We start from the raw sequence: 12,454 nt of genomic DNA, 5'->3' as shown, positions 1-12,454 counted from the left end.
GAATATCCTATGAAATCCAACAAATTCTTATTGGCAATGCATGTTGCATTCATACTTTGCGAGAAAAAGTTAACTGGTAAAAACAAAATAATTGAGGGTGCAACCCCATGTATGTTTGAACAGGAAAAAAGGCCTACAGGGGGGAAAAAGACATACAGCCAGGCCTGGGGAAGGTGTAGGACTTTTTCCTGTCAAAACATGCATAGGATTGTAGGAGGGTTTTTTCCTGTCAAAACATACATAGGATTGTAGGAGGGTTCTTTCTGTCAAAACATGCATAGGATTGTAGGAGGGTTTTTCTGTCTAAACATGCATAAGATTGTAGGTGGGGGGTTTCTGTCTAAACATGCATAGGATTGTAGGAGGTTTTTTTCTGTATAAACATGCATAGGATTGTAGGAGGTTTTTTTCTGTCAAAACATGCATAAGATTGTAGGTGGGTTTTTTCTGTCTAAACATGCATAGGATTGTAGGTGGGTTCCCCCCCCCCGTCAAAACATGCATAGGATTGCATGCCACTGGTACATTGCCCCCAATTTTCAGCCTTTCATAACGATTAACACAGATTGAGAAAGTACGCTGCCTTGAACTCAGGTGGGGTGACAAATGTTCCCCAAGTGCACTTTACATTGCAGAATTTACCCAGAAGTAGTCCTATAATATAGTCTTCCCGTGATAGTGCTGTATTCTGCCACCGGCACGATGCCCCCAAATTTCAGCGTTTTACCACTTATTGTTTTCTTTCTGGAAGCAAAACCACACTCGGGGCATAAACATTCCTAGAATCTTTTCACTTTTTGATCATTCCTGGGATGTAAAAACGTCCTGTGAGTTTTTCCAAAGAAAACTGGTCTAAGGGAGCAGATGTTACGGGCACAATTCTATGCATGCTGGCTGGGGAATGCTGGGAATTGTAGTTTTTTTCCTGCCTAAACATGCAATGGATTGCACGTTTTCCCTCTAGGTGGTGCTCTCCACTGGTTGGAACAGCCAAGGGAAATTCTTGCACCATTTTGCCCAGCAGGGCGCTCTGCGGCAGCGAAGGCACGGTGAGTCCGCTCCATCCATCCCATAACTGGGGGAGAGAGGAGGCCAGGTGTGTGACAACCTGGGCGAGGCGGGGCATGTGCTCAGCCCAGGTACTCAGCAATCCGTGTTTTTGCAAGAGTATCTTCTGTGGCGACGGCCGGCAGAAAGCTCTGGCGTGGGCTGGTCCATGAAGTCATGAAGAGTCGGAAACGACTGAATGAATAAACAGCAACATCTCCTCTCCTGGCTGCATGGAACGTTTCCACCCTATCTGTAATGTGGCTACAGTAGTAACAACACTGCTGTGAGATTTGTGCCCACCAGAAGTGTTGGATTCTAACTCCCATCCTCCCCAGCCAGAAGACATTGCTGCTGATCAGCAACTAACTTTACTTAATTTTATTGTTTTGGTTTTATACCCTGCTTTTCAGTTTGCCAGAAATCCTGGACATTAATTAGGGTGACCCTATGAAAAAGAGGACCGGGCTCCTGTATCTTTAACAGTTGCATAGAAAAGGGAATTTCAGCAGGTGTCATTTGTATATATGGAGAACCTGGTGAAATTCCCTCTTCATCACAACAGTTCAAGCTGCAGGAGCTATACTAGAGTGACCAGATACAAAAGAGGGCAGGGCTACTGCAGCTTTAACTGTTGTGATGAAGAGGGAACTTCACCAGGTGCTGCATGCCTACAAAGGGCACCTGCTGAAATTCCCTTTCCTGTACAGATACAGGAGCCCTGTCCTCTTTTTCATATGGTCAGTCACCCTACTATATATATATATAATTAAAACAAGCAGAGAGCACCTGGTGGTAAAAACCGCAATAAAGCAGGCTTTGAAAGGCCTTGGGAAATGAAGAAAAAGGCGTTTGCTTCGCTTCTAAATCATAGTAAAGATGATACCAGCCGAGCACGCCTCTCCAGAAAGGAAATTCTACCGCTGAGCCGCTGGCCCTAAGAAGGTCCGTCCCCTTGTAGCCCCTTGCCCCAGGTCAGCATGAGGGTGCACCTTGAACCTCAGCTGATCTTAACATTTGGACAGGAATGTACGGAGACATACAGTCCCCCTTCAGGTGATTTGGGCCCGAAAATGGCCTGAGAGCCAAGGTAGTTGTTCTGTTATTTTATTTTATTTATTTAAAGAAGGTTTATCCCACTCCTCAATTGAAAGGCTGCTAGAGTGGCTTACATATAACTGGTGAAACAAGACAATCTCTGCCCGGAGGTTTACAGTCAAAAAAGGCACAGCACACAAGGAAAAAGGAATGGGGAGGGCAGAAGAAAAACGAATACAGGTGTAAGATGTGCTAACCCAGGCATGGGTGGAGGGCAGATCAGGATCTAGTAAAAGAAAAAAGGAACGAGTAGATCCTGGAAGCTTGAAAACTGCCCACCCATGCGCTAATCTACCCATCCCAGGCAGCACATGTGCAGTCGCATACTGACTGAAGCGTTCAGCCTGTCGCCAAAGGGACCCCAACGGAGAACCACACTTAGCTGAGATGCTAGAAGGAGACAGTAGAAATTAGGGCTACGCATGGAGCCCCCGAACCATTTTGTGGCCCGATTCGGAACTTCGGATCGGACCCGAACCGGTTCGGGCCAATCCGCCCATCTTCTGCTCTGTGGAGCGAGATCCGGCTCCGGCGCCACATGGATGGCAGTGCCACTGCCAGGTAAGCCAACCCCCCCTGCCCCCTTGCCTGTGTCCGTTGCGGTCTGCTGCGGGCTTCAGTTGAGGCCCCAGTTGAAGCTGGAAGAGAAGGCCACGGCCTCTTCCAGCTTCAAGCCAGGGCCTCAGTTGAAGCCTGCGACGGACCGCGATGGAGGCAGGTAAGCCCCCCTGCCCGGTGGCGGCACCAGGTGAGTCCCCCTCCCCCCCCCCCACTCTGCTCCGAAGCGAAGTGGAGCACAGCCCTAGTAGAAATGGTGTGGGGCTAAAGAGTGTAACGCCTCTGGTCACTCTAGGGCAGGGCTCCTACAGGAGCCCGGTCCTCCATTCCATAGGGTCACCCTACCTTTACCACTCCATCCTTCCATGGGTTCTGCATTGCAATCAGATGCTGCACCAAACCTGCCTCCTGTTTCACCCAGCAAGGCTTTTCCCTCCTCTTTAACAGCTGGCAAAGAGAAGCGGTCCCGACCGCGCCGACCCAGCAAGGTCTCCGCAGCACATTACGAAGGTGAGAGGCGTGGGAGGCTCCCCTGGGCTTCAGCCACAGTTCTAGCCTCCTAGGTTCCCCTGCCCCTGCCCCACAGGTGGGGAGAGACTACAGGAGCCAGGGATGCTCTCCCCCAAAAGCCCTGTTTTTACTGGGAAGGGCGTGCTTGGATTTTCAGAGAGGACCGAATCGTAGGGTCATCTCGTCTCTCCCCAGACACCCGTCCCCACTCATAGCCCCCCGAGAACCCTGGAGTCCTGGCTGACCCCCATTTCTTTCTTTCAGTGCACCCCACAGAAGACCGAGCAGGGATCCAGGCAGGTAACACTTCATGGGCAGGGGGAACGGTGGGGGGGGGGGTGATGAGCGGCAAAGGTCCCTCTTGCTGGTAATGAGACCTTACAGCAGGAGTGGGCAACTTTTGGCACTCCAGAGGGTGTTGGACAACACATCCCATGATCCCCCTCACCACTGGCTATTTGGGCTAGGGCTAATGGGAGCTCGTAGTCCAACCGCTTCTGGAGCATGCTTCCCTGCCCAGGATCATGGGAGTTGTAGTCCAACACCTCCGGAGGGCACACAGTTGGGGAACGCTGCTCTAAGGTCTGCAGCCTTTCTGGAAATTCACAATTTTGCCCACCCCCGCCTTGCAAAGAGAGGTGCAGGGGTGCGATTTGGGGTATTCCCCCCCCCCGGCATTCACTCCCTGACCCCCTTAACCCTCTGCTACAGACGCCAATGGGACCATCCGTGGATGGGTGGAAGCCAAACTCAACACCACGAACCCTCTGCGTTACGACAGCAGCCGTGGGGAATTCACCGTGGCCAAGAGGGGCCTCTATTACCTGTACTGCCAGGTAAGGGGGCGTGGGGGGAGGGTGCCGTGACTTTGAGGCTTCTCAGGGAGGTGGGTGGGGGAACAGAGGAGGAGGAGGAGGAGAGCGGCCTTTGAAGAGCTGCCCCCCCTCCCACCATGCAGGCCAGAATGTCGTCAGAGCTGCCGAGACCCGGACTCCTGGGTTCTTTGCATGCAGCTGAGGTGGTGGTTGCCTTTTGGCGTTAAAGGCACAACATCCCTTGTTTGCAGGTGAGTGGGGTGACCCTATGAAAAGGAGGACCGGGCTCCTGTATCTTTAACAGTTGAATAAAAAAGGGAATGTCAGCAGGTGTCATTTCTAAGCATGCGGCTCCTGGTGGAATTCCCTTTTCATCACAACAGTGAAAGCTGCAGGAGCCCTGCCCTCTTGTATCTGGTCAAGAGGGCAGGGCTCCTGCAGCTTTCACTGTTGTGATGAAGAAGGGATTTTCTATTCAGTTGTTAAAGATCCAGGAGCCCTGCCCTCCTTTCCATATGGACACCCTTCAGCAGCGGCCATTTTTGGCCTAGCCTCCTGCATTCAACAGCGGCCATTTTTGGCCTAGCCTCCTGCATTCAACAGCGGCCATTTTTGTCCCCAGACTCTGATGACGCTGGGGTCTCCCGCCACTCCAAACACGCAGGTCCCGGCTAATAGCTCCAGTAGCTCATCCCCCAATGGAGGGATATAAACAGTGGGGTCCCGCAGGGATCTGTATTGGGACCAGTGCTTTTCAGTTTAAGCAAAAATGATCTGGAATTAGGAGTGAGCAGTGAAGTGGCGAAGTTTGCCGACGGCATCAAATTCTTTAGGGTGGCTAAAACGCAAAGGGACTGTGAAGAGCTCCATAGGCCAATGCTATTTTGGGCTGCATTAATAGAAGCATAGCTTCCAAATTGCGTGAGGTCCTGGTTCCTCTCTATTCAGCTCTGGTTAGGCCTCATCTAGAGTATTGCGTCCAGTTCTGGGCTCCACAATTCAAGAAGGATGCAGACAAGCTGGAGCGTGTTCAGAGGAGGGCAACCAGGATGATCAGGGGTCTGGAAACAAAGCCCTATGAAGAGAGACCGAAAGAACTGGGCATGTTTAGCTTGGAGAAGAGAAGATGGAGGGGAGACATGATAGCACTCTTCAAATACTTAAAAGGTTGTCACACAGAAGAGGGCCAGGATCTCTTCTCGATCCTCCCAGAGTGCAGGACACGGAATAACGGGCTCAAGTTAAAGGAAGCCAGATTCCAGCTGGACATCAGGAAAAACTCCCTGACTGTTAGAGCAGTACGACAATGGAACCAGTGACCTAGGGAGGTTGTGGGCTCTCCCACAGTAGAGGCCTTCAAGAGGCAGCTGGACAACCATCTGTCAAGTATGCTTTAGGGTAGATTCATGCCTTGAGCAGGGGGTTGGACTCGATGGCCTTATAGGCCCCTTCCAACTCTGCTATTCTATGATTCTATGACAGGGATCTCTCTGAGCTGGGAGAGCGGGCGTCCAAATGGCAGATGCGGTTCAGTGTCAGCAAGTGTAAAGTGATGCACGTTGGGGCAAAAAAGCCCAGCTTTGGCGGATTTCAGCTAGCAGAGACTGACCAAGAAAGAGATCTTGGGGTCATGGTGGACAGGTTGATGAAAATGTCCATCCAGCGTGCAGCAGCTGTAAAGAAGGCAAACTCCATGTTAGGCATTATAAGAAAAGGAATTGAGAATAAAACAGCCAGTATCATACTGCCTTTATACAAATCTAGGGTGCGACCACACTTAGAATACTGTGTACAGTTCTGGTCTCCACATCTAAAAAAGGATGATATAGAGCTGGAAAACGTGCAGAAAAGGGCAGCGAAAATGATTCAGGGGCTGGAGCATCTCCGCTACGAGAGAAGGTTGCATCAACTGGGATCGTTTAGCTTGGAAAAAAGGGCGCTAAGGAGAGACATGACAGAGGTGTACAAATTGATGCCCGGGGTGGAGAATGTGGAGAGGGAGACATTTTTCTCCCTCTTCCATAATACTGGAACCCAACAGGGTCATTATCCCATGGAGAGATTCAGGACAGACCAAAGGAAGAACTTCTTAGTACAGCGCAGAGTTAAACTATGGAACTCACTACCACAAGATGTGGTGATGGCCACCAATTCGAGTGCCTTTAAAAGGACGTTTGATAAATTCCTGGCGGAGAAGGCTATCCATGGCTACTAGTCCTGATGGCTAAGTGCTACCTCCGGTATCTGAGGCAGTATGTCCATACACCCCAGTTGCTGGGGAACATGGGTGGGAGGGTGCTGTTGCACCATGTCCTGCTCTTGGGTTTCCCGAGTGCTGGACTAGATGGACCCTTGGTCTGACCCAGCATGGCTCTTCTTATGTTCTTACACTGGCTGGGGATTCTGGGAGTTGTAGTCCAACGCATCTGGAGGGCGCTAGGTTGGAGAAAGCAGGGCTAACCCTCCCTTCAATGCCTCTACGTGCGTGGCTGCCGCTACCTCACGAACGGCACGCATTCATCAACCCCCCCGGCTGCTCTCTTCTCTGCTCCAGGTGCATTTCAACGACGGCAAAATCGTCTACGTGAAGCTGGACGTGATGTTGGACGGGGTGCTGGCCTTGCGCTGCTTGGAGGAGTTCCTCCCCACGAGCTCCGGCCCGCAGGTGCCTGAACTCCGGGTGTGCCAAGTGTCCGGCCTGGTCCTGCTCAGTCCCGAAGGCTCCATCCGGCTCCAGACCATCCCCAAAGTCCGCCTCAAGGCCGACCGCCACCTCACCTACTTCGGCCTCTTCCAAGTGCACTGAGCGAGGGGGGCGCAGCGGGAGGGACGGAGCGGCCCGGGTTCCCGGAGGGCTGGAGCGGGGGCGTCGGCGTCGGCATGGAGAGCGAGTGGAGGGGTCGGGGGTCCTGGATTCAAGCGCTACGGATCGCCCTGTTTCCAACAGCACCGGATCAGGGTCGGCGTCCAACCTGTTCCTTTTTGTTTCTGAGCTCCCGTTTCCTGCTTTCGGACCCCGCTCGTGACTTCTCGGTCCGTTTTTTGCATTGACACAAGCGGGGTGGTGGAGGAAGGTTGCTGTAATTCAACCGTGTCCTTTAGAGCACCGCTCCGCCCTCCTTGAATACCGTGCTGAACTGTTGGACTCCAAACACCAGCTATAACCCCCCCCCCCCGCCACAAAACCCTACCCCAGATAAAAGACTGAAAGGAACTGTGTCAGTCATTCCAAAAGGAACGGACTCCGGAATCGAGCGCTGCATTTCCTTCCCGGATTATATTTTCTTTCCAGTGCTGCTAAGCTTTTTTGCCTCCCGTCAGTTTGCACCCTGAACTCCTTTGCTCCACATTTCTCCAGTTACTCTGCTTTATTTTGTACGGTCCGCTGGACTCTTTCCAAAGCCGACGCGGCGGGATACGGTGCGAAGGACCCGGAAAGCTGCAGCCGCCATCCCCTTCCTGCTGGGGGCAGCATAGAGCGCCAAGCACAGGCGCATCTGTACATAGAGACTGCAGTCCTGGTAACAGCCAACAGGGGGCGACAAACTGTAGAGGAAGAGGAAGCAGCCCGCTGTGATGAATCCCGCCCGCTCCGATCCGTCAAGGGCCAATGGGAGGTAAAGAAGCTTCCCATTGGCTGGGCAAAGCAAAGGGGGTTTCCGCAGAAGGATTCCTGGGGTGGAAGATATCCCAGCCTCCAGATATTGGTCTGCCAGCCACTGACGGACTTGGATGTTGGGAGCAGGAACCAGTGCTGTTGCGGAAAGGGACGGACGGAGATGGTTCTGCTGTTACTGTACCTGTTAATGCAAGAGGGGGTGAGATTTAAATGAAGGCATCTTAATAACAGAAGAAATGTCCTTTTTAAAAATAAGTTGTGCGACTTTATTTCTTTTCCGACGACGGCAAACGCGGCAGGCGCCAGACAGCAGGAGCAATTGGGGCGGGGGGGGGGGGGAATCTTGCCTGCTACCAAATTTAGTGTTCCTATCTGCCTTTGCATTGCCAATGTCACGTCTCTGCCTTCAACTGTATCCTGCCCAGCCAACACCTGTGGCCACAGAAATTGTTCTGAATGACTCGGGCACGTAGTTGCTCCCTTGGTACAGAAGCAGGGCTGCCAGGCTTGACATGCCCAACTTGTTTACCCTCCGTTCATGCTGCTCTTATCAATATCTTACCGACGTCCCTCTAATGCTAAACTAAGCGGTGCCGTGCCGACCAGCAGAGTTGGATTCGGCAGCCTGGGGCCCTCTTAGAGTGACCCTATGAAAAGGAGGACAGGGCTCCTGTATCTTTAACAGTTGTATTGAAAAGGGAAATTTAGCAGGTGTCATTTGTATATATGGAGAACCTGGTGAAATTCCCTCTTCATCACCACAGTTAAAGCTGCAGGTGCCCTGCCCTCTTTTAAATCGGGTCACTCTAGTATAGCTCCTGCACCTTTAACTGCTGTGATGAAGAGGGAAACAACAGAATGAAATTTAATAGGGATAAATGCCAAGTTCCACATCTAGGAAATAGAAACCAAAGGCACAGTTACAAGACGAGGGATACTTGGCTCAGCAATATTACAAATGAGAAGGATCTTGGAATTGTTGTAGATCGCAAGCTGAATATGAGCCAACAATGTGATATGCCTGCAAGAAAGGCAAATGCTATTTTGGGCTGCATTAATAGAAGTATAGCTTCCAAATTGCGTGAAGTACTGGTTCCTCTCTATTCGGCCCTGTTTAGGCCTCATCTATAGTATTGTGTCCAGTTCTGGGCTCCACAATTCAAGAAGGACGCAGACAAGCTGGAGCGTGTTCAGAGGAGGGCAACCAGGATGATCAGGGGTCTGGAAACAAAGCCCTATGGAGAGAGACTGAAAGAACTGGGCCTGTTTAGCCTGGAGAAGAGAAGATTGAGGGGAGACATGATAGCACTCTTCAAATACTGAAAAAGTCACACAGAGGAGGGCCAGGATCTCTTCTCGATCCTCCCAGAGTGCAGGACATGGAATAATGGGTTCAAGTTAAAGGAAGCCAGATTCCAGCTGGACATCAGGAAAAACTTCCTGACTGTTAGAGCAGTACGACAATGGAACCAGATACCTAGGGAGGTTGTGGGCTCTCCCACACTAGAGGCCTTCAAGAGGCAGCTGGACAACCACCTGTCAGGGATGCTTTAGGGTGGATTCCTGCATTGAGGAGGGGGTTGGACTTGATGGCCTTGTAGGCCCCTTCCAACTCTACGATTCTATGATAAATGACACCTGCTGAAATTCCCTTTTCTATGCAACTGTTAAAGATACAGGAGTCCTGTCCTCCTTTTCATGTGGTCACCTCATGCCCACGTTGACTTGAGATGTTTGGAGTTGTAGTCCTGCAACATCCAGGGGTCACCAGGTTTGGAGAAAGCTGCAGTGGGGCCCCAGAATGGGGCCAACTCCAGAGATGACTGCATAGCCCAGGAAAAGGAAAGGAACCTCTCGTGCGAGCACTGAGTCGTTACTGACTCTTGGAGGGACGCTTGCTGTCGCTGACGTTTTCTTGGCAGGCCTTATAGCGGGATGGTTTGCCGTTGCCTTCCCCGGCCGTTATTACGTTTCCCCCAGCTAACTGGGTACTCATTTTACCAACCTCGAAAGGATGGAAGTCTGAGTCGACCCGAGCTGAAACCAGCTTCCACTGGGATTGAACTCAGACCGTGGGGAGAGTTTCAGCTGCAGAAACTGCTGCTTTACTGCTCTGCGCCCAAGGGAACACTAAATCTGCAGGAAATTATTTGTTCGCACTTTTAAAAACAAAACACGGGGGGGGAGGGGAGGGCCCCCCACATTTCTTCTGCCATGGAACTACAACAGCATGAAGGCAGAGCACAGACCAGTGAGAGCAGGTGGCTTGCTTTTTGCTGTTCTCTTTTGTATCTGGTTACGCTAGGCAGGGCTCCTGCAGCTTGAACTGTTGTGATGAAGAGGGGATTTCACCAGGTGCTGCAGGCATACAAAGGACACCTGGTGAAATTTCTCTTTTCAATGCAACTGTTAAAGATACAGCAGCCCAGTCCCCTTTTCCGTAGGGTCACCCTACTCTTGACGGGTGCCGCCCACACATCACCAAGGCTTCCCGTAGGAGCAGAATATTCAGCACAGAAAAGAGGAAATTAAAAGTTGGCCATGATCCAGCGGGTGGGGGGATTTCCCCACCTCTCTTCAATCCAGACAAGACGAGTTTCCGCATAACTGTTCGTAGCGTTCTATTCCAAGGGAAAAAACAGGAACAAGGTGGCGTTGGTGGGGAAGGGCCGGTTGTTTGCCGTGCAGCCACCCCTGAAAGCACCCTGTGTCTCCCCCACACCCTCAACTCACCATGCTACCATCTACCTCCCCAGCTGGGGATGATGGAAGTGTAGTCCAGCCCACCTGGAAAGCACCAGTTTGGGGAAGGCTGATACACCCCACACAGTAGTGGTCAGGGACAACAGTCCAGGCTGTATGTCCAGCACTGAACACTCTGACTCCAGGGGAGGAGGAGGACTGACCTCCCCCCTCCCCATTAGCCACCTCAGGTCCTCAAGATGTAGGGGTAACCTGGCATCCTTGACATATTTTGGACTATAGCCCCCATAAGCCCCGGCCAGCCTGGCCAGTGGCCAAGGCTTCTGGGAATGGTAGTCCAAAATACCTGAAAATGCCGTCTGGTCGCACGTTTTACACACACACACACACACACACTGACCCTATTCAACCACTGCTCTTTCTTTCTACATCAGAGCAGGGAACCGGTGCCCCTCCAGATGTTGTCTGGGGCTGATGGGAGTTGTAGTCCGACCCATTTGGAAGGCAGCAGGTTATCTGTCACCGCCATGGTTTTCGCCCACATGTCACTAAACGCTGTTTACATCCTGAGAGTTCGTAGTGTGTGTCCTGCAGTTTAACTCTCACAACAACCCTGTGAGGAAGGCTGGGCTAAGAGAGAGTGAACTGGCCCCAGGTCCCCTTATAGCGAGATTGATGGCAAAGCAGGGATTTGAACCTGGGTCCCTCTTGCGCTAGCCTGACACACCGACCCAGAAGTGGAAAACCTGCCATCTTCCAGATGTGTCTGGGCCACAAAAACCATCATCCCTGCCCATTGGCCATGCTGACTGGGGCTGCTGGGAACCAGAGTTCAACAACTTCTGGAGGGCCACCAATTCCCCACTCCCCTGCTCTAACCACTGCTCCACACCGTCTCTTCTTCTACCTTGGGGGTCTGGATGGCTGCCCCATGTCAGGTATGAAGCCACCGGCCCTGTTCAGAAGCCTTAACCACCGTGGTTCAAGGTGTCTTCTGAACTGGGCCACCCGCCTGAGACAAGGGTGTGGAACATGGGACCTTTGGTTTCATTGTCATACTGCTCAAACTTCCTGACTGTTAGAGCAGTACGACAATGGAATCAGTTTCCTGGGGAGGTTGTGGGCTCTCCCACACTAGAGACCTTCAAGAGGCAGCTGGACAACCATCTGTCAGGGATGCTTTAGGGTGGATTCCTGCATGGAGCAGGGGGTTGGACTCGATGGCCTCAAAGGCCCCATCCAACTCTGCTATTCTATGATTCTCAGAAGATTGGGAGGGGGGCATTCAAGCAACTTCAAGAGCCCCCGGTTCTGGGAAAGAGCAGTGTCCCTGAGGAAAAAGGAGGATGAGTCTCTGGTGTCAGCCTCATTCAGGTGTTTGAATGAGGGGCAGGTAGCCCAGTGTGGTGGCCCGGTGGCCCAGGAACACGGCCAGCGTCTCCCCCTGCTCCGGAGGATGGAACAAACGGCATGTTGTTGGCTGCGCTCCACGCTGGGCGGGCAGAGCTGGCCCAGAAGAGCCAAGAGCCGCTTCCTCAATGTCTTGCACAACTGCTGCTTTCCCGTGGCCCGGGCTCAGCTCTCCTGCCAAGCAGAAAATTGGCCCTTTTCTGCACCAGTAGAACTTGCTGTTCCGGCAGCTTGTCCGGGGGCTCCGTGGAGCCTCGCCTGACCTTGCCGAAGAGGAAAGGCCGACCTGGCGAGGACGGCCGGCTAGCAGGGAGCAGGGAGCGTATGCCGGCAAACCTTGGAGGCCAGGTGCTGGGTCTGGATGCCTGCTAGGTGGTTCTGGAGGAGGAAGATTGGGTGGAGCCCAGGAGGGACCATGGGGGATGTTGCACCCTGGACATTCTCTGGGCTGGGGGGTCCCAGCCAGGGAGAAGGGCGTCCCTAGGAAGAGGTTTTGGGGCAAAAGCCAGGCACTCCTGGTCCCTCTGGGGAAGGAAGGGCTGAGCTTCCAGAACTCCTGGGTTTGCTCCCCGGCTTTGGGAAAGGGGAACCCGTGTTGGGGTGTTCTCAGAGCCCAAGGGATTGGGGCCTACAGTTCTGGGGAGAAATTGTTGTGGGGTGGGAAGTTTCGATCAGGACAACAAGGGAGGATTTG

The 12,454-nt window shown here is 52.4% G+C and overlaps 1 protein-coding gene across 1 annotated transcript in view; it reads left to right on the top strand.

The window, feature by feature from the left end:
- The window catches only part of TNFSF12 (TNF superfamily member 12), a 41,567-nt gene that overhangs the window by 9,431 nt on the left and 19,682 nt on the right, over positions 1–12,454 (top strand). Inside the window, exons 6-11 of the mRNA XM_063137222.1 lie at positions 965–1,049; positions 3,151–3,213; positions 3,478–3,513; positions 3,925–4,049; positions 6,583–6,825; positions 11,991–12,082. Of these exons, the coding sequence (XP_062993292.1) occupies positions 965–1,049; positions 3,151–3,213; positions 3,478–3,513; positions 3,925–4,049; positions 6,583–6,825; positions 11,991–12,082 (644 nt within the window). The remainder of the gene's footprint in view (positions 1–964; positions 1,050–3,150; positions 3,214–3,477; positions 3,514–3,924; positions 4,050–6,582; positions 6,826–11,990; positions 12,083–12,454) is intronic.

This window comes from Elgaria multicarinata, chromosome 11 (genome assembly GCF_023053635.1).
Source record: "Elgaria multicarinata webbii isolate HBS135686 ecotype San Diego chromosome 11, rElgMul1.1.pri, whole genome shotgun sequence".
Taxonomy (NCBI): Eukaryota; Metazoa; Chordata; class Lepidosauria; order Squamata; family Anguidae; genus Elgaria; species Elgaria multicarinata.
The sequence above is the reverse complement of the archived record's forward strand: the minus strand, read 5'-3'. Positions and strand labels throughout refer to the sequence as shown.